Here is an 18,833-nt window from a genome sequence, read left to right as displayed (position 1 = left end):
CTGTCTGTCTGACACTCCCATCATTTGTGCAACCGGACATTGATGCTTTGCTGGACCTGATAACGGCCCATGTTCTGCAGTGTCCCCGTCGTATTCCAATGTTGATGGCGGCATTCCTAGAGCCTATACAGGTAGTCACGGCTCCCATCGGAATTGATACCGGCTTCTCCACTGACACCCAGGTTTTGGACCATGCACAGGCTGCCCCAGCATCGGTTGCAGGCAGTACGGAAGATCATCTGTGCTCAATTGACATAATATGCGAGGTGTTACAGGGATCGTCGTCTGCGAAGGCAGGCAACAGTAATGTTGCATCTACCAGCCTGGACACAAACAATTGTCTCATTGTGTGCTGGTAGAAATTCGGCCTTCTTTAAACAAACTAAAATTGGAACTCAAAAACAAAGTGACACTTTTTATGGACATGCATGGCTTTCAGACGCATGAAGTAGTTTTTTCCATTTCAAAGATTTTTTAGAATTTCAAAACATTTTTAGCCCGGCTATTAATTTTTTCCGTAATTATTTGCGTACCAGTGCCTAGTTAGCCTAGTCGTACGTTTAGAATTTAACTATGTTGTCAAGTCGAATGAGGAGTGGGTGTTATATTCCATATAGGTACCCTAATATAGGCTCAGGTAACATCATAACCCTTCACCTATAGTCTCCCCTACATTACATACATAACGGTTCTTAGGGTCTGACCTTTTACCTAGATACAAAACTGCACACAGAACGCAGGATTTTCCCTAGTAAAAGCCTCATACATTATGCATAAGGATTCTTGGAAGCACAGCAGGAGACTACCATCTCCTGTATAATATCAATGTACAAAGTTCATTCCCAACGTCATCCTAAGTCCGACACAGTAATACAGAGTTAGAACCCCCGGAGAGACCTATGGGTATATATACATCACATCTTGCTAGGACAGGCAGAGGAGACCTGGACTTCCCGGACGACACTCCGACCAAAGACGCTGAGGTTCATAAATGCAGAACCTCCAGCTCGCAGTGGTCTAACATTCCGTGTGGGGTGTCAAACCCAAGACCAGGACAGGGTCCCATAGTCTCTCAATCCAGGTAATGCGGTTGACTTTATCCTAGAGGGATTCTTGGCTTAACATCTACACACATGTTAGGTACACTTAGGTACATCTAGTTAGTTAGGAATCGTAGCAGTACACACTTTATTATCATGTATTTTATATGCTCGTATGTATTCATGATTATTGCAAAATGGTAGAACTCTATCATCCTTTTACTTTCATAGTGCTTCTAATCATTTATATCTGTTACTGTCTAGTGATTGTTGCAGCTCATCTATTTTACACTAGACTAACAACTGGTCAAAAATGCTTATTTAAAAACGTCCAGACCATTTATTCTGTGTATCTTTCTTGGAAAACGTGAGCGCGAGTGCCTGAGCGAAAAAAAGTACACTGTTTCCACAGTCTTGAGGGATCAGGGTTGTCATGTTCGATGGTTACCAAAAACCATTCTCTCCTTGGTAAGAGGAGATTCTAGTGGCACTGTGAGCTAGCTGGTATACAGGCAAACATACCCGGTGGCGGTATTTAGAATCAGCCTGACACCAGTACTACAGTGTATGTTGTCTGAAAGCGCAGATCCTGTATAAGTTTTTATAGGAACTACACAACAGTATGCTCTGCATTTATATGTGCTTGATTATTCTATATGTAAATAATTGTGTGGGGAAGGGTGGGGTAAGTTGAGGGTTGTATACATTGGTAAAACCTAATAAAAATAATAATTCACAAAAAGAGAGCTTAAGTGTGCCTGGATAGGCCATCACTGGCAGGATGGGAGGGTGGAGCTGGGCACAGCCCTACTTACACTTAAATAGGCTGCTTCCTGCCTCCGCACAAAGGGCTGCATACCCGCTGTAGTTTGAGCAAGGGGAGGGGAGGCGAGACAGGAAACATGTGTATTTCAGAGGGAAACCTCTAGTAGCTTCTTCCACTTCAATGGAGGCACCTGGTGTAAATATTGGACATCAGACACCAACTCTTCAGTACACTTCTGAACCTGTGGTGACTGTCAGGAAGAACTTCTGTACTGCTGAAAGGACTGGCACTCTGCAGGACTGCTGTTCTGCTGGACTACTGCCCTCCTGCCTGAGTCAGAGGGATTTGGACCTGCACCTGAAACCCCGACTCTCAGAGTGACTCCAAGGGCTAATCTGCTGGCCTCCTGTTCAGAGCCACAGGGACATAACACTCACAACCACCTGAACCAGCACCCAGATCCATCTGGAGCAAGCCCCTGACCACACCAAGTCCTGGACCCTTGGTGTGGCCTCAGAAAGGCTGAATTTAAGTTTTTGGGCTCTTTGTGACCGCGAATGAGCCCGATGGCGCCAAAAGCTTGCGGCTCTCACAGCCTGCCAATGTGAAGTTCCAGCAATCCGACTCTTCACAACTGCTCGCGGGAAGCACCACTGCGAAGCTCCGCCCATAACAACAAACGGGATCTTCATTCTATAGTGATGATTGTCCATGACGCCAGGCTTGCTCTTCCTGTCACATCGACGAATGTCCACAATGCTACTCGGGGCACACTACACCGCAAACAGGACTCTTTGCGCTGGACAGAGAAGGCAACTTTTCCACTGGACTAACCTAGTCCCTGTATCCAACTAGTCCTCCATCATGGCAGGCCTGAATTTGTGACTTAATCCCAATCATGCATGGCCAAATAGAAGCGAGTGGCACTTTAGGTGTTTATTGCTATTTTCACTGAGATCTTTAAAATTGTATAGCTCTGGTTCTACTGTTTATTTATTAAAATCTACTCTATTTTTCTAATTTGGTATGGGGTCCTTTTTGTGAAGTGTTTTCATTTTATTACTGTTGCAAGTGCTGCACAAATTGCCTCCAGGTTAAGACTTCCTGCTCTGTGCTAAATCTACCAGAGGGTTGAGCACAGATTAATTTAGGGTTTGCTTATGACTTCACACTGACAAGGCTTGTGGCTGCTGCTTGAGTAGGGTTTCATCCCTCTCAATCAGTAATTTTATATCTTACAAAAGACTGATAACATACCCTGAGAAAGAGGGATCCCATACACCACTGATAAAAGTGTAAAAAGACGCTCTTTATACAGAGCTAATTTGAAGCACTTTACCCTATTATGTGAAATGGGGACAAAAGGGCCTTTTACAGCACTGAACTAATCAAAAGAGAGTCATCCTACTACAATAGCTAATAACAAATTGAACATTTGGGGAGAGGGGTTGGCCTAACGGCTAAGGCGCTCGACCTCGGACCTGGGGAACTTGGTTCGAGTCTCGGTAACGACGCCAAAAACCCCCTGTGATTCTGGGCAAATCACTTAATCTCCCCGTGCCTAAAAATGAAAGTGTGTCCTCATGTAACGTAACTGGTGCTATGTAAAGCGCTCTGATAACTGATTCGGTTCGGTTCTAGTTCGCGCTATATAAAACTCTGCAAAAAAAAAACAAAAAAAAAAAAAAAACTAGCATTGGCAAACCATGCTTCTTTACTAAGTTACTTTTACTTAGGTAACAAAAAGCTCCCAGTCTTTCTTTACTGGGAACAGAAGGATCTTATTATACTCTTAGAAACCACTGAATCTTCACTGAGCGGAAGAGAAACTCCCCTTTATCCTGCACCAAAGGAACTAAAAGTTCTATCTTTTATGCCATGGTACGGTAAGTTCTCTATCCCATATACAGAATGAAAATTACCATGAAAGCACACAGAAAATGGGAAGCTACTTATTTATAGACCCACATGAACGGCCTTCTTTTCTACAGTGAGGTAAAAAGGTACACATAATTTTGCTTCACAGGAGAGGAAATCTTCATCTACTAAACCGAGTGAATAAAAAAAAAGTTATATAATTTTATTGCAACACTGGAGTCTAGTGTTAAGCATAACTCAGTTTTTGAAACTAAGGAGAAAGTCAACCTGATCTCAGCACCTGGAATTGAAAACAGTGATCCCATACCTTTTGTTGTGCTCAATTTACAGGTGTAGATTCCACTGTCATCCTCATGGACAGAGTTCAGCAGCAGCTTGCTCTTCCGGCCATCGAAATGCATCTTACAGTTAAGTAGTGCAGGCTGAAGGAGTTTTCCCCGAGAAAGCCAATCTACATCCACATCTGTGGGGCCAGTGACCACGCACTCGAAAAGTGCCATCTCACCTGCATTGACCGTGACGTCTTGCATGGGCACAACCACTGCTAGAGAATTGCTCTCAGGATGAGCTGGAGGAAAAGGGTAGAGAAAATCAGCCATGATGCAATGAGAGAGGCTGGCGAATACACAGAGAGCCATAAACAAGAATAGACAAGAGATAAACAATGACTGGGACAATGAGAGGTATCGAGAAAAAGCAAATGAGTGAGTAGCATGTCAGGGACAACATGAGCAGATGGAAGGGAGAATGCCACACAAGTAAAACATTATCAATAGGGTGAGAAAGACCAAAATAGATCAAGTGTGATAGAGCAATAGTGGGAGCAAAGGGATAAAGAGATAGTTAAACAGTGTGAGAGAGTATAAACACAGAAGCAAGGGAAAAGTCTAAAGAGGACCAAGAAATGAAGAACAAAAATAAAGAAGACACATTGTGGTATGGGAGAAGCACAATGGAGAGTGAGTGAGAGAGAGAGAAAGAGAGAGAGGGAGAGACAGATACAAGACAGTGGTAGAAATGTCCAAAGAGATTACATGAGAGAAGAGAATCACAGAAAAAAACTGGGAGACACAAAAACCGCAGAACAAAAGTGATAGCGAAAGCATAAGGGACTCTAAATAAGGAAGTTCTAAAACATGAAGGGAGATAGAGATTGAATGGCAGATAGACAGGAGATGTGGGATGGAAGGTTTGACTCCCATGATTGGCTGCATAAAAAATGCATCACACAATAAACTTCAACGTTTCCAATCATTTGTATCTCTCCAGAGTTTACAGGTGATCTTAATCTCCCTTTTAACAATTACTTTAATAATTGACATTCTTCCGTCCAATCTTTCTGCTAAAATAATGGCTTACAGGCTGATATGCCATGATAAGCCAGAAAATGTCCCTTTAATAGATGTAAAAGAGTAATAGATGAATCTTAATATGTATTAGATCGTAGACAATTTACAAAAAGAGGCTGGAACTATTTGCTACTGCACCTATCACTCTATGGGTACCAAGTTACAATAAACAACAACAGTGTACAGACCAGGGGAGCCTGCCCCTTTCACCCCCCTTTTTTCTAGGAAAAGCTTCAGGACTTTCCTTATACAAATTATAGAACTTTCTTTTGTCCAGCACAATATTTTAACATTCAAAATCATATAAATTTCACATACAATTCCTTTATTTTGACACAATGCACCAACTACATCAATTTGTTCCATAGAAATCCCTTTATTTATATATATTTGCCTTCTTAATTTGAATAGAAGAGTTTTTTAATTTTTATAAATATAATTCACATGTAGCCAACACGTTTTGTCCAAAAACTTCTTCAGGGCTTCATATATATGTTCTTCTAATACAACAAATACACTCCGGTTTTATTTCAAATCCCTTTTCAGTGTAAGTTATTTGTGACCTCTACCTCTGAGGTATCTGCCAAACGATGTAGTGATCATAAAAAAAGGGACAATTGCAGAATTGCTTTTTCTAATTTCCGATCACAGAGAAGAGGACTGTGTTGTCCTTTTTGTAAATTCCATTAACACTGTGAGTAAGATAGCTCACACCATATCCATAATCCAACGCAGTGTGAGTATGATAGCTCACAACATGTCCATAATCCAACGGCGTTGGATTATGGATATGTTGTGAGTTATCATACTCACAGTGTTAATGGAATTTTCAAAAAGGACAACACAGTCCTCTTCTAGATGATCCGAAATTAGAAAAAAGCTATTCTGTGATTTTCCCTTTTTTTTATTATCAACACATCGGTTGCCAGATACCTCAGAGGTAGAGGTCACAAATAAAACCAGAGTGTATTTATTGAATTAGAAGAATTTATATATGGAGCCCTGAAGAAGTCTTCAGACAAAACGCATTGGTTACATTTGAATTATATTTATAAAAAGAAAATGGTTATTCTATTCAAACTAAAAAGATGGATATATATATAAATATAGGAATTTCTATGGTTGACTCTGTTTTGTTACATAAGCCATCAAATAAATAAATAAAGCCTGGCTAAAGTTGAACACAGCAAAAAAGAGTAAACAATGTCAGGCCGAGCTAGAAGACTAAAAGAAAACATTGGAGGAAACAAGAACTGGCTCAGTTTTAACTCTAATAACTGAGCAAAACTGCTGAGCATGAACGAACAGCATCTGTTACCAAACATGCTAAAACTACGCGTGGCTTAACATTGCAGTCACAAGTTCACGAGTATCACGAGTTCCAATACAACGCAAGTCATTACAGCGACTCGATTTCAAGAAGAGCTGGATTTTGGATTAATTAAAATTACTATTCCAACTCCAGTAGGTGTATCAGTAGAGAAGGTGTTGGACTTAGAATTCAACACTAGTCCAACACTGCATTCCCTAAAGCAAGTCGTTGTAATGACTCACGTTGTAATGGAACGTGTGATAATGTCGCAGTCGTGGAACTGACTGCGTTGTGAACACACTACGATGTAATGCCTGTGTTGTAATTGATGTTTCCCGAATGTACACATCAAATTTAGGGCCAGATTTATAATCTGGCATTTGGCCTGATTCTCTGCCAGGGCAACAGAGTAAATTACTCCACTGCCCTAACGGATGTACTATCCACCAGATTTAGAAATTACCAGCAAGTAGGGGGTCATTTCTGAAAGCATTGCCGGGAACAGCCATCACGGCAGTTCCTGTCAATGCTTTTTGCAATTGGTGCAGGGCTCCGTCAACATGCTGGAGCCTTGCACCAAACTTTTCCCATTTTTATTTGAAGAAAATCCAGAAGCAGTAACCTTGTGAGTACAGAATTAGCACTGTGCCTATAAGCCCAAGGCAAGCATGTGTCTCTAAGTGTAGGCTAAAGGGCAACCTGTATGAGTGTGAAGATGGTGGTGTGCCTGTTTGTGTGTGCTTTCAGCAGTGTGGCAATGTGTGTGCAGGGTATGTTGAGACCGATATGAGGATGGGTTACACTACGGGCCCCTACAAGTGTACAAGGGCAGGGTAACAAGTGTAGTTACATAAGTTTAGGGTAAATGTGTGCTCACATGTGCAGGGTGGGGGGGCGTTCCAGTGTGAGTGCTGGATGTGAGTTGTGCTCATTTGAGTGCACCGTGAGCTGTCTTTTTATGGGAGTGCATACTCCCATCTGTATGAGTGTTGTAAACAGGTGTATGCCTATGTGACAGCAAATGAGTGCTGTGCCCATATAAGTGCATGGTGAGTGGTGTGCCTGTGTGATTATAGGGTATGCATTGTGCTTCTGTGAGTGCAGGGTAAGTAGTGTGTCTGTGAGTACAAGGTGAACAGTCTAACCTTATGAGTGTATGATAAACGATGTGGATTGGAATATGACAGTAATCTGAGTGGTCTATCCATGTGAATGCAGGAAGATTAATGTACCACAAGGCATGGGAGGTTTGCCTGTGTGACTGACAAATGAGTGAAGGGTGAGTAATGTGCCTGAATCATCGCAGGATGAGTGGTGAATGCCTTAATGAGTTCTGTGTGAGTGTTGTGTTTATGTGAGTGCATGATGGGGGGGTATGCCCCTGTGGATGCAGAGTGTCCTGGGTTTTTATGTGATTGCAGAGGTGCATTTGTATTAGTATGCCTGTATAAGTGCAGGGTGAGGGTGTTCTTGTGTGAGATCAGATGTGCGGCCATGTGATTGCAGGAGTGAATCTGTAGGATTTCTGTGTGATGTGCCCGTGTGAGCGCAGGGTAACGGGTGTGTGCGTGTGAGTGCAGGGTGCGCGAGGTGCATATGTGCATGTGCTGGGTGAGAAGTTAATCTGTAGGAGTGCTAGGTGAGAGGTGTGCCCATATATGTGCAGAGAGGCATGTCTGTGAGTGCAGGTGTTTGTCGGGTGGTGTAGTCCTGTGATTACAGGCTGAACAGTGTATCTGTGTAAGTGCAGGTTGAGGGATGTGCCCATGTGAAGTCATGGTATCATGCCCTTTTGAGTACAGCATGGTGTACAAAAACGCCAAACATACTGGGATCGCCATGACTTACTTAAATTGTTCACTGCATCAGTAGCAGCTGCTACCAAACGAGTGGGCCGGTGCAGGGGGTGCAGTGGGGCAAACGGAAGGAATGTAAAACAAACCACTTTCCTGGATACGACCGGCCCCTGCCTCTCCTCTGTCCTCTTCTCTTCTCTTAGGCAGAAGGAACCAGGAAGCACATAGACTCGCCTGACCAATCACAATGCGCTGCCTTACAGCAGCATTGTGATTGGTCTAAGCACCGTGCTTCAGCGCTCAAGACAGGGCTGTGCATGTTCTCCTTCGAGACTGTACTTGCAAAGTGTGCATGACTGTTTGTCCATCCCGAGAGGGCTAGCCAAAATGTCAGACACACTTAGGAAGTGCCTACCATTCCTCCCCCAGCCCTAAAAAACCCAGCCTGCCCACCCCCATCATCTGAGCCAGTACAGTTAAATAAAATGATAATAACGTTGCGTTATTATCATTTTATTTTTCCATTTTGAATTGCGCAGTGGGGTGATGCTCTCCTGCTGTAGTGGAGGAGCCACCACTGCAGTGCATCAAAAGAAGCAAAGAGGTCAAGGAGGAAACAATGAATTTCAAGTGTTTGAGAAGTCTAAATGGCAGGAGGTTAGCAAAATGGGGGGAGAGGTTTCTAAATTTTTCTTTTCAAAAGAGGGATAGGGAATATAAGTGGTGCCTTGAACTACTACAAAGAGCTCTGGGAAGGAAATGGCTGTAGCAACTGTCAAATAGTACTATGTTACCCATTCATTGATGTCATAGCTAGATAGCTGAGCAGGTATCTTATCTTCAAAGGTTTCTTGAAACGTATGACCCAATATCTTCTTCAGGCAGACCCCTACATTTTGTGATGACCACTCAGGGAGAGCTCTTACCCATGCCTGGATTCTTATTAAGCAATGGGGGCACTACTTATCAAAGTTGCCAAGTGATGCTTCTCCTCACTCTGCAGTCACACAGGCACACCAATGCCCTTGCGTTCACACATGAATACCTCTCACCCTGCAGTCACACAAGCACACTGTTCCATCCACTGCACTCCCATGCACTAACTCTGCATTCCTACACCACTCACTCTGCACTCAGACAGGCATACCGCTCACCCTGAAATGCTTACTCTGCATTCACACCTACAATCCCTGTGCTCATACAGACCAAACCTGGCACTCACACACTAATCGCCTTGTACTCCCATTGTGGCACGGCTTTACTGATGCTTCATAAATGTTACGTACAATTCAGGCGTATTTGTATGGTAAACACAAGACACACTAACTCTTTAGAGTTTGCATGTGTGTGAAAGGTGTGGCGCCTACAGAACTATTATCACTGAACATTAATGACAGCTAACAAACAAGTTACTTAACTTCAGTAATGACTTATCTGGTAGAGACTCTATCTAGCTACAGATTCATTACCTTAGAATTATGCCCTGGCATCAGACTGGATCTGGAATTTTTTTCGTGAGCAGTACACCTGCTCGCCGGTAGCTGGAATTGTTCGGCTTTATGTGGCATCACCGGTGTTGTCCGCGCCAGAAGTGATGTGTGCGGTGCCTACATAGGCACTACTGCAGGACATTGACGCCAGTTTCTATTCACAACTTCTCAAGCCAGAAGCTTAGAACCATGAAGAGTACTGAGCACTGGTGTGTAAAACTAGGGCCTAGAAAGGGGTAAAAGCCCTAAGTCTATAAATCTGTTTGCAGAGCAGGGAGGATGGGTGGCTTGGTAAGGAATCTGCAGCTATATAGAGTCTCTACCAGATAAGGCGTAACGGAGGATAAGTAACTTGTTCAACTGATAGATACTTCTATCCACAGATTCCTTTCCTTAGAATAGATACCCAAACAATAGCATCCCAGAGGAGGGTCTGCAAAATTATTTCGCACTAAAAAGTCCTACAGCACTGAGCAGGCAAAGTGTCCGTCCCTACGGACCTCACTGCCCAGGGAGTAGGGCTTGGTAAACATGTCCAGAGATGCCCACATTGCTGCCTGGCAGATGTCCAGGACTGGAACTCCAACTGCTAATGCAGTGGTTGCATCCTTGGCTATGGTGGAATGTGCACATAAACCCTTAGGGCATTGCTTCTTGGCCAGAGCGTAGCAGATGTTGATGCAGTGTGTAGGAGAGTTGGGTCTGCTTTCCTATGGTCACCCCACTTTTTGCTTTTGCTTTACTGGTTTTCGACTTTAATGTGGCTGTGGGCCTGCTAATCAGACCCACAGCCCAGATGTTCTCTCTCTAAATTCATACCATGTACTTTAGGTACATAACCAATTGGGAATTGGGTCACCTTTGTGAGCCCCTGTATAGTGTACCATAGGTACCCAGGGCATAGGTGCATCCAGGGCCTACCAGGGGCTGCAGCATGTATTATGCCACCCCTGGCTGGCCATCCAAATTGACACAACTGGCTGATCACTCAGCTGGGGCAAGGTTGTGTAATCACCCATTGCTTAGATATAGCATTCCTATATCTAACCTTATATATAGACACATATGCACCTATAAGTCACTCCTATGGCAGGCCTTAACAATCCTGAAGGCAGAGTGCTTGGTTTTATGTGAGATGAGGCTCTAGCATGAGCTGAGCCTGTCTGCAGCTTTCGGAACCATGTCCTTATAGCTGTTCTATGATATAGCCATACCATATACTCTTAAGTGCATTATAATCCTCGCGGTTATTGCTAACTTTGGTTTGGCTTTATCAAAACATGCCGTGTAAGGTGTCATACGCTTTGGAATACTACCCCTCGCCAGTTCTGGCGATGGGGGTAGCATTCCACCCTTCTAGAGGGAGAATACATGTTGTTCCTGTTAATCCCAGTTAAAGTTAACTAGAGCCTCAGCATCACAAAATGGATGCTGCTGCCACAGACACAAGACTGACCTCCTGCTGCTGGGAGTCCTTCCAGCGAGGGAGGCTTGGACAATAGATTTCCTGCCTTGGGAGGTGCTAGCACCACCCCAGACAGACCTTAGTGTATTGGGGCAGGGAGGGCGGAAGGAAATGAGACACTGCCTGGGGCACACAAGGTGCTCCATGCGTAGCCCGGTTCAAACCAGTTGCTGGGGCACTCCAGCCACAGCTCTGGCGCGAAACTGGACAAAGAGAAAGGGGTGTAACCACCCCCTGCCCTGGTCCCACCCAGAGGGGGGACCTGGCAGGTAATCCAGCCCCTTTGATTAGTATAAAGGAAGGAGCTGAGTCCAGAGACTTTAGATTTATCCTGAACTGAAACTTGAAACGAAACTCTGGACCTTCGACATTCTACTGCAACTAGAAGACTGAAGAATCTCCCTTGTGACCAAGGAGTGACCACCCTGTGCAAACAGGCACCAACAGCGACTTGCCTGTTTGCTTTGTCAACGCTCCCGCCGGAGCCCGAGCACAGAGCCAGACAGGAACTGGACTTCCAGACTTCTCTGACCCCGATCCACAGCCACAGCAAAGCTGAGACCCGTGGAGGCGACGAGAGACGTGGGTCCGGACATCTTGGAAAACCGTCTTATTGCTAATTGCGCAGCTTCTGAGGCACCCTCGAAGTTGTGTATTGGGGATTGAGAAGCCCCAGCTCCGAGCACCTTTTGCACCGATGCACAGCCCTCCACACTCACCGAGTGCCGCGTGGGGCCTGCTTGTGTTTTTGTGCTCGACGCGCCTTTCCGGTCACTTGCCCGTTGGCTAGTGGCCTCTGTGAAAGCGAACCCTTGAACTTACACTGCTTGCCTGGTTGCTCAAGGCTTGCTCCTGCTTCGTTGAAAAGGAGAAGCCCCCCAGACCTTGCTGGTCTGAACAGAAGCCCATCTTCGATTCCTGCGTGGGTTGCATTTGCCAATGCCTGTTGACACCGATCCAGAAGCCGACACCGCCGACAGCGAGATCCTTTGTGGGACAGTCCGTATCCAGCTCCTGGTCATTGCCGACGCCTCCTGGTCCACGTGGCTGCAGAGACAAGCTTCGCATCTTCACCTGATCGCACCCGACATCGCCTGGTTCCTTCCTGGTTCCTTCCTGGTCACTGGCTAGTGACCCAGACTCTGTCCCCTCTGCTTTCAGGTACTCCTCATCCTCGATCGACCCTTGGATCCAACCGGACATCTTCCTCCTGGTTGCCTGCAGCATCTTTTTACAGGTCTCCATAGGATTCAGCGACGAAACCCGACACAACTTGACACCTATGCACCCGGCTCCTGTGGGTGAGGTAACGCGAGTACTCCGGTGCTCCTGTGGGTATTGACTATCCAAGTGTCCTAGTTTTCAGTAGCTTTCTCCTAGTCCATCCGGAAGTGTCCTAAATCAACTAGTTTCTATCTTTTACATCCCCATTGTATCCCTATGGTAACTGTGTGTGTGTTTAGACACTGCACACGCATCCCGTGGGCCTCCTACTTCCTAACCTTTGGTACTCCAGTGTAGCCCCAGCGATTCCCTAGGCCCTAGGCCTACTCCCTGTTCGTGACGTGGTTCTTATACCACTATTTTAGTATATGGTTTGCAACGCCCGTAGGGCTCGACTGATTTTTGTGCAACTTATTGTATGATAATTAAGTAACTTTTTATGTGCTTTGGCCTCTGATCTCATAAAGAGTTCAAAGGGGTTGTGTTAGTAATAAATACATATATATTTTATATATAACCTGTGTGGTGTCCTTTCATTTGGTATGCAAGGGGTTACATATGGTAAAACAGCTGGCTTCACATGCTCTCTGACGTTTTAGCCTAAGACTGCTTTGTCCATGCTACCACTAGAATAGCTGGTCTATAAGGTTGACTTTAAAACTATCACCATAAGGGTTGTTTGGACTGATACAGGGTGCCCCCTAGAATAGTGGACATCACATATCAGGCCAACGTCTCACATTGGTGTGCAGCGGTTGGGATTAGAGCTTGCTGTTGTTTTACCAATTGTAATCTTAAGATATCATTTGAAAGATCACATTAAGGTACCATAGGTACATATAACAAGTCCTACAATACTTAAGTTCTACTGAACTTAGTTGTTGTAGAGCAAAGGTCTTAGCACACCCTGACTACAACTCCTAGAGAGGTTCTAGTAGGAAACACTTAGTGTAGGTAGGTGCACACACCACACCTCGCTAGATCATGCCTACCTCAGGAGAGCCTAGTGTGACTCTCCCTGTGGGCAGTGACCCTGCCAGGGCACCTTCAAGATATGATACCCTAACCTTTCATGATTCGAGGCACTTGTGCACATCAAGGAGGTTAAAGCAGGGTTCCAACCCTACCCTCAAGCACCTGATAGAGCTCATGGAAGGATATGATGCTCAAAAAGCCTCTATCCCAGGCCCCTCAGGTAATGCAGTTGAGGGACTACCCTCAGCAGAAGATGCCCCTGACCCTACTGTCATAGATGATGAGGAAGAGGTGGAGGAGGAAGATTCTGGGAAGGAAGTAGACAGCCAGGTTCAAGTTTGAAGACTTAGCCAGGCTAACCTAAGCCTACATGGGGCTGAAGAGGAGCCTCTAAGTAGGCTTAACCAGAGGTATAGGAGGGGAAGATCCCACTCTAGGGAATCTCTCCACTCTAATGCTTCAAGGGGCTCTAATGCCTCTGCTCAGAGGGGAATTACCTCTCCTCAGAGAAGAGAGCATTAGGCCAGGATGAAAGAAGTCAATCTGAGGATTGAGAGGGAAGAACTTGCCCTCGCCAAGGAGAAACTTGCCCTTGCAAGAGAGCAAAAGTTGAGTGGGTTAGAACCCACTGGTGGCAGCACTATCCCTAAGGATAAAGACAGGGCCTATGATAATAGAAACATGAGTAAGATTGTGCCCCCCTACAAAGTTGGGGATGATATCCACAAATGGATAACTGCTTTGGAGAGGACCTGCAAAGTACAGCAGGTACCCCAAAGTCAGTGGGCAGCAATCTTGTGGCTCGCCTTTTCAGAAAAAGGAAGAGACAAGCTCCTCACAGTTAGTGATGATGATTCTAACAATTACACTGTCCTGAAGAGTGCTCTGATTGATGGGTTTGGCCTAACCACTGAACAGTACAGGTTGATGTTCAGAGATACCCAGAAGACACAGACACAGGACTGGACTGATTTTGTTGATTGGGCCACTAAGGCTCTGGAAGGCTGGTTGCTGGGAAGTAAAGTTAAGGACTATACAGGATTGTATAATTTGATCATGAGAGAACAAATACTTAACAATTGTCAGAACCAGTTACTGCACCAACACCTGATTGACTCTGATCTGACCTCTCCCCAAGAATTGGGAAAGAAGGCAGACAAATGGGTCAGAACCAGGTTTAAGCAGAAAAACCAGAACCAAGGTGGTGATCAGAAAAAGGCAGACCAAAAAGGTGGGGATCAGAAAACAAAAGACCAGAAGTCTTCAACAGGCCCCCAAGAAGAAGAAGAAAGATGGCCAAAAGAAACCTTGGTGTAACTTTTGTAAATCTGCCTCTCACTGGTTCAGTGAGTGCACCAAGAAGGACACAGCTCCTACCACTGTTGCCCCTAAGGCATATGCACCCCCTAGTTCAGCTAACAGTAGTGGTTCTCAACCCAAGGCTATAGTAGGGTTAACTCTGGGTACTGAGATGGATTCTGGCCTACTCAGGATACCAACTCAGGCATGTCTTGTGTGTGATGTGGACATGGCAATGTCCTCTACTGTGAGTCCCAGTACTCTGGGCAAGTACAGACAAACACCCTTGATCAATGATAAAGTGGCTCAGGCCTACAGGGACACATGTGCCAGTGTCACCATGGTGACACCTAGCTTTGTGGACCCTGGACAGATTAAACTGGGTGATAATTACCTGGTGACCAATGCAAGCAATGTCACTACTACCCATAGTGTGGCAGTTGTTAACTTCTCCTGGGGAGGGGTAACTGGCCTCAAAAGAGTTGTGGTAAGTGCAGACCTCCCTGTAGAGTGTTTGTTGGGCAATGATCTAGAATCTTCAGTCTGGGCTGGAGTGGAGTATAGGACTCATGCAGAGATGCTGGGCATATCAGCACATGTCCTTGCTGTGACCAGGTCACAGGCCAAAAAGTGCCAAACTGAACAGGCCTTGGATCCTGAAACTATGGACCAAGTGCCACCCAAGAGAAAGAGCAGTAGGGTTAAGGCAGTGCCTTCCCCCTTGCCTCAAAGTGAAGTTCAGCCTTCTCAGGAAGCTGATAGTGAGACCCCTGAAGGACCTGTCCTAGAAGAACTTGAGCCTGAACAGGTTGAGTTTCTTGTGACAGCGTGACCTTCAAGGGCAGACTTGAGGCAGGCGCAATTAGACTGCCCCTCTCTTGAACGCCTCAGACAGCAAGCTGCTACTGAGGCTGCTGGGAATGCTACAGGTACCCATAAAGTGTACTGGGATGAAGGACTCCTTTATTCAGAGGCTGGAGACCCCAAGCCTGGTGCTTCCAGGAGGTTGGCCATACCTCTGGCATTCAGGGGTTTCCTTCTTACCTTAGTCCATGATATTCCCTTAGCAGGACATCTTGGCCAGAACAAGATTTGGGACAGGCTTGTCCTTCACTTTCACTGGCCCCATATGTCAGAAGATACCAAGGAGTTTTGTCGTTCTTGTGTGACCTGCCAAGCCAGTGGCAAATCAGGTGGCGCAACAAAGGCCCCCCTTATACTACTACCTGTGGTGGGGGTTCCCTTTGAAAGAGTAGGGATTGACATTGTTGGACCAATGGATCCCCAAACAGCATCTGGGCACAGGTTTGTTCTGGTGGTAGTGGATCATGCCACCAGATACCCAAAAGCTATTCCCTTGAGGACCACAACAGCACCTGTTGTGGCAAGAGCCCTCCTGGGAGTTTTCTCAAGAGTGGGCTTTCCGAAGGAGGTTGTCTCAGATAGAGGTGCAAACTTTATGTCTGGGTACCTGACTGCATGTGGAAGGAGTGTGGTGTAAATTACAAATTCACTACACCCTATCATCCACAGTGCAATGGCCTTGTTGAAAGCTTTAACAAGACCTTGAAGGGCATGATTAAGGGTTTATCTGAAAAGCTTAGGCGAAGATGGGACATCCTTCTGCCCTGCCTTCTGTTTGCTTACAGAGAGGTCCCACAAAAGGGGGTTGGCTACAGCCCTTTTGAACTTTTGTTTGGGCATCCTGTAAGGGGACCCCTATGTCTGGTGAAGGAAGGATGGGAGTTACCTCTGAAAAAGCCTAAACAAGACATAGTGGACTATGCACTTGGTCTCCGCTCCAGGATGGCCGAGCACATGAAGAAGGCGTCTAAAAATCTTGAGGCTAGCCAAGAACTTCAAAAAGCTTGGCATGACTAAAAGGCTGTGCTGACTGTGTACCAGCCAGGACAGAAAGTGTGGTTGTTGGAGCCAGTGGCCCTAGCAGCACCCCAAGACAAATGGTCTGGACCCCACACAATTGTTGAGCAAAAGGGAGAGGTTACCTACCTGGTGGACCTTGGAACTTCCAGGAGCCCCCACAGGGTGCTCAATGTCAACAGACTGTGGTAAATAAATAATTAATTACCGGTACTATTTTTCAGGATACTCATACAAATAGATAGCTCAATAAATAAGAGTCAAGATACGAGGTAGCTAGAGTTGACAGGCTTTAATTAAGCATAAAGGACTGGAACAGGACAGCCTGTACGGGGATGGGATGGCATGGCCCGACAGCTGCCGGGGCAGGATCTGGGAATGGCTAGCAAACTTTAATAACAGTGCACAAGTATATATAGTTAAAACATTTACATGGCATTCAATACAATAGGCGTAGCAGTAGGCGGAGTTTGTAGCAGTCGCGAAAGATAAGGCATGAAGTGGGTGTAACAAGAGGCGTATACAGGGCGGATACATAGACATGTGATGCAAACGTAACAGAATATGTCATAAACGGGGCGGAAACATGGAGGGGGCTACCTGAGCAGCTGGGACCTCTAACCTAGTGGTGCGCACAAACTGGCAATGACGTGTTACTAGGGAGAACTGGGGGGCTATGACTTCTGCGCTAGAAGAGGAGACTAAAGTCTGGAGTGTCAGAGCGACATGTACCTAAAGCCTATCTAGTATCTAGTGTTTAGAGAACATGTTGATAGAATCCAAAAGTTATCAGGGTAAAGGCTAACAGACATTAAGACTGGTGCAAACATTATTCTACATGTAGTGCGGGTGCAAGGAATATTCTATGAATATTAATACAGTATTTCTCTTACATGGAGACATAAAGGCTAGACCATGACGGAAACTATTGATGCGATTCAGTAGCTTAGGAATGCAGAGAAGGAGGGCTGGACTGATAACTAGAAACATAACATACTCTTGGCAGACTGGAGGCAGAGCCAGGCCGAGCCGGGCACTGTGAGGCATGTAAGTAAGCTAAGGGTCAGGGATACAGGTGGGGGCTGTATCGCTCCTCGGAGAGGGTTCAGGAAACAGGAGCTGAATCTGAGTCCGGGCCCTTTTGAGGCCTAGAAACGGGGACTTTTCAATGAATTAACGTGCACACTGTAAAACGTGGCAACGTAGCTTTACATAGGCCTGATATTCGTTGTATTCACGAGAACTGGAAACTGGCATACTAGAGATGTACACAACTGTAATTGCGTCTTTAATCGATCAAAGGGGAATACATGCATATCGATCATGCACATATGGCATAACATGGGGAACACGTAGGCACATACAACATGGCAAAATTTACTTTTCCACATTCCCTCCTTGTTCCCTACGTTTCCATCAGGAAACATCAATATTCATGATACCATCTATCATTTCATACAGCATCATTTGCTCGTCTCGAATTGTCTTGGAACGGGACTTAGGACTAGGAATACAAGAGGTAGCACAAATGCCGCAAATCGCAGGGCCACATTGTATACAGAGGCAGCAACTGAATATGATCGCTACTGCAATACCTAGAAATGACAATACTTTCCATCCCCAGGCAGATATGATACTCCAGAGCCAACCGGACCATGTCCAGGTGCCTGGATTCTGGTGTAACTGATGGGCAATTTTATGAAGTCTGGTTATAGCTGAATAATATATATATAAATCTTTATTCGGCTTGTTCACAGTGGAAAAACCATAAAAGAAGCAGAAAATATCATACAGTGCAAAAATACATATGTTACGTAATATTTCATATAAAATTCATTTCACAATTAAAAAGAAGAGTCAATCAAGAATGTGCAGGGAGCCGCTCAAAGTGAACTTGACGAGGATTTTTAAAGATTGTTTCTGTGTTTCATAATGGATTTTAAGAAACTACTAACAAAATAACAGACATTTTCCGTTTCCAGCATTTGCAGTCTTAAAAGAGCGGGTCTGCATTGTCTCAACCCCCAAGATCTTAATATCGGTAATAGCCAGATCTTTCTGTGGGCTTGATGGAATTTGCAGAGCAGGATCACATGCAGATTAGACTGTGTTGATGAACCATCACATGGACAGGGCGGGAGAATGGCGTTCCAACAGTTTTGTGACGGAAAGGTAACCATTCTAAAGAAGGTGTTTAGCCTAAATCTTGTGATTAACATTCTTTCGTAGGTTGATGTTTGGAGTACCAGATACGGGTGAATGTCATAGGCTAGTTGAATCATATTTGCATGGATAACTGCCGTTTTTGATGCGTTAGATGCAAGTCTTAAGGATTCCAGATGTCTTAATGCTTTCTGT

At 45.1% G+C, this 18,833-nt stretch overlaps 1 protein-coding gene across 4 annotated transcripts in view; it reads right to left on the bottom strand.

Annotated features, from left to right (window-relative positions):
- Positions 1-18,833, bottom strand: part of SPEG (striated muscle enriched protein kinase) — a 1,484,310-nt gene that overhangs the window by 647,906 nt on the left and 817,571 nt on the right. For all 4 annotated transcript variants that reach the window (XM_078679189.1, XM_078679190.1, XM_078679187.1 and 1 more), the window contains exon 10: positions 3,992-4,252. In XM_078679189.1, coding sequence (XP_078535315.1) covers positions 3,992-4,252 — 261 coding nt within the window. The remainder of the gene's footprint in view (positions 1-3,991; positions 4,253-18,833) is intronic.

This window comes from Lissotriton helveticus, chromosome 3_1 (assembly GCF_964261635.1).
Source record: "Lissotriton helveticus chromosome 3_1, aLisHel1.1, whole genome shotgun sequence".
NCBI classification, from domain to species: domain Eukaryota; kingdom Metazoa; phylum Chordata; class Amphibia; order Caudata; family Salamandridae; genus Lissotriton; species Lissotriton helveticus.
The sequence above is the reverse complement of the archived record's forward strand: the minus strand, read 5'-3'. Positions and strand labels throughout refer to the sequence as shown.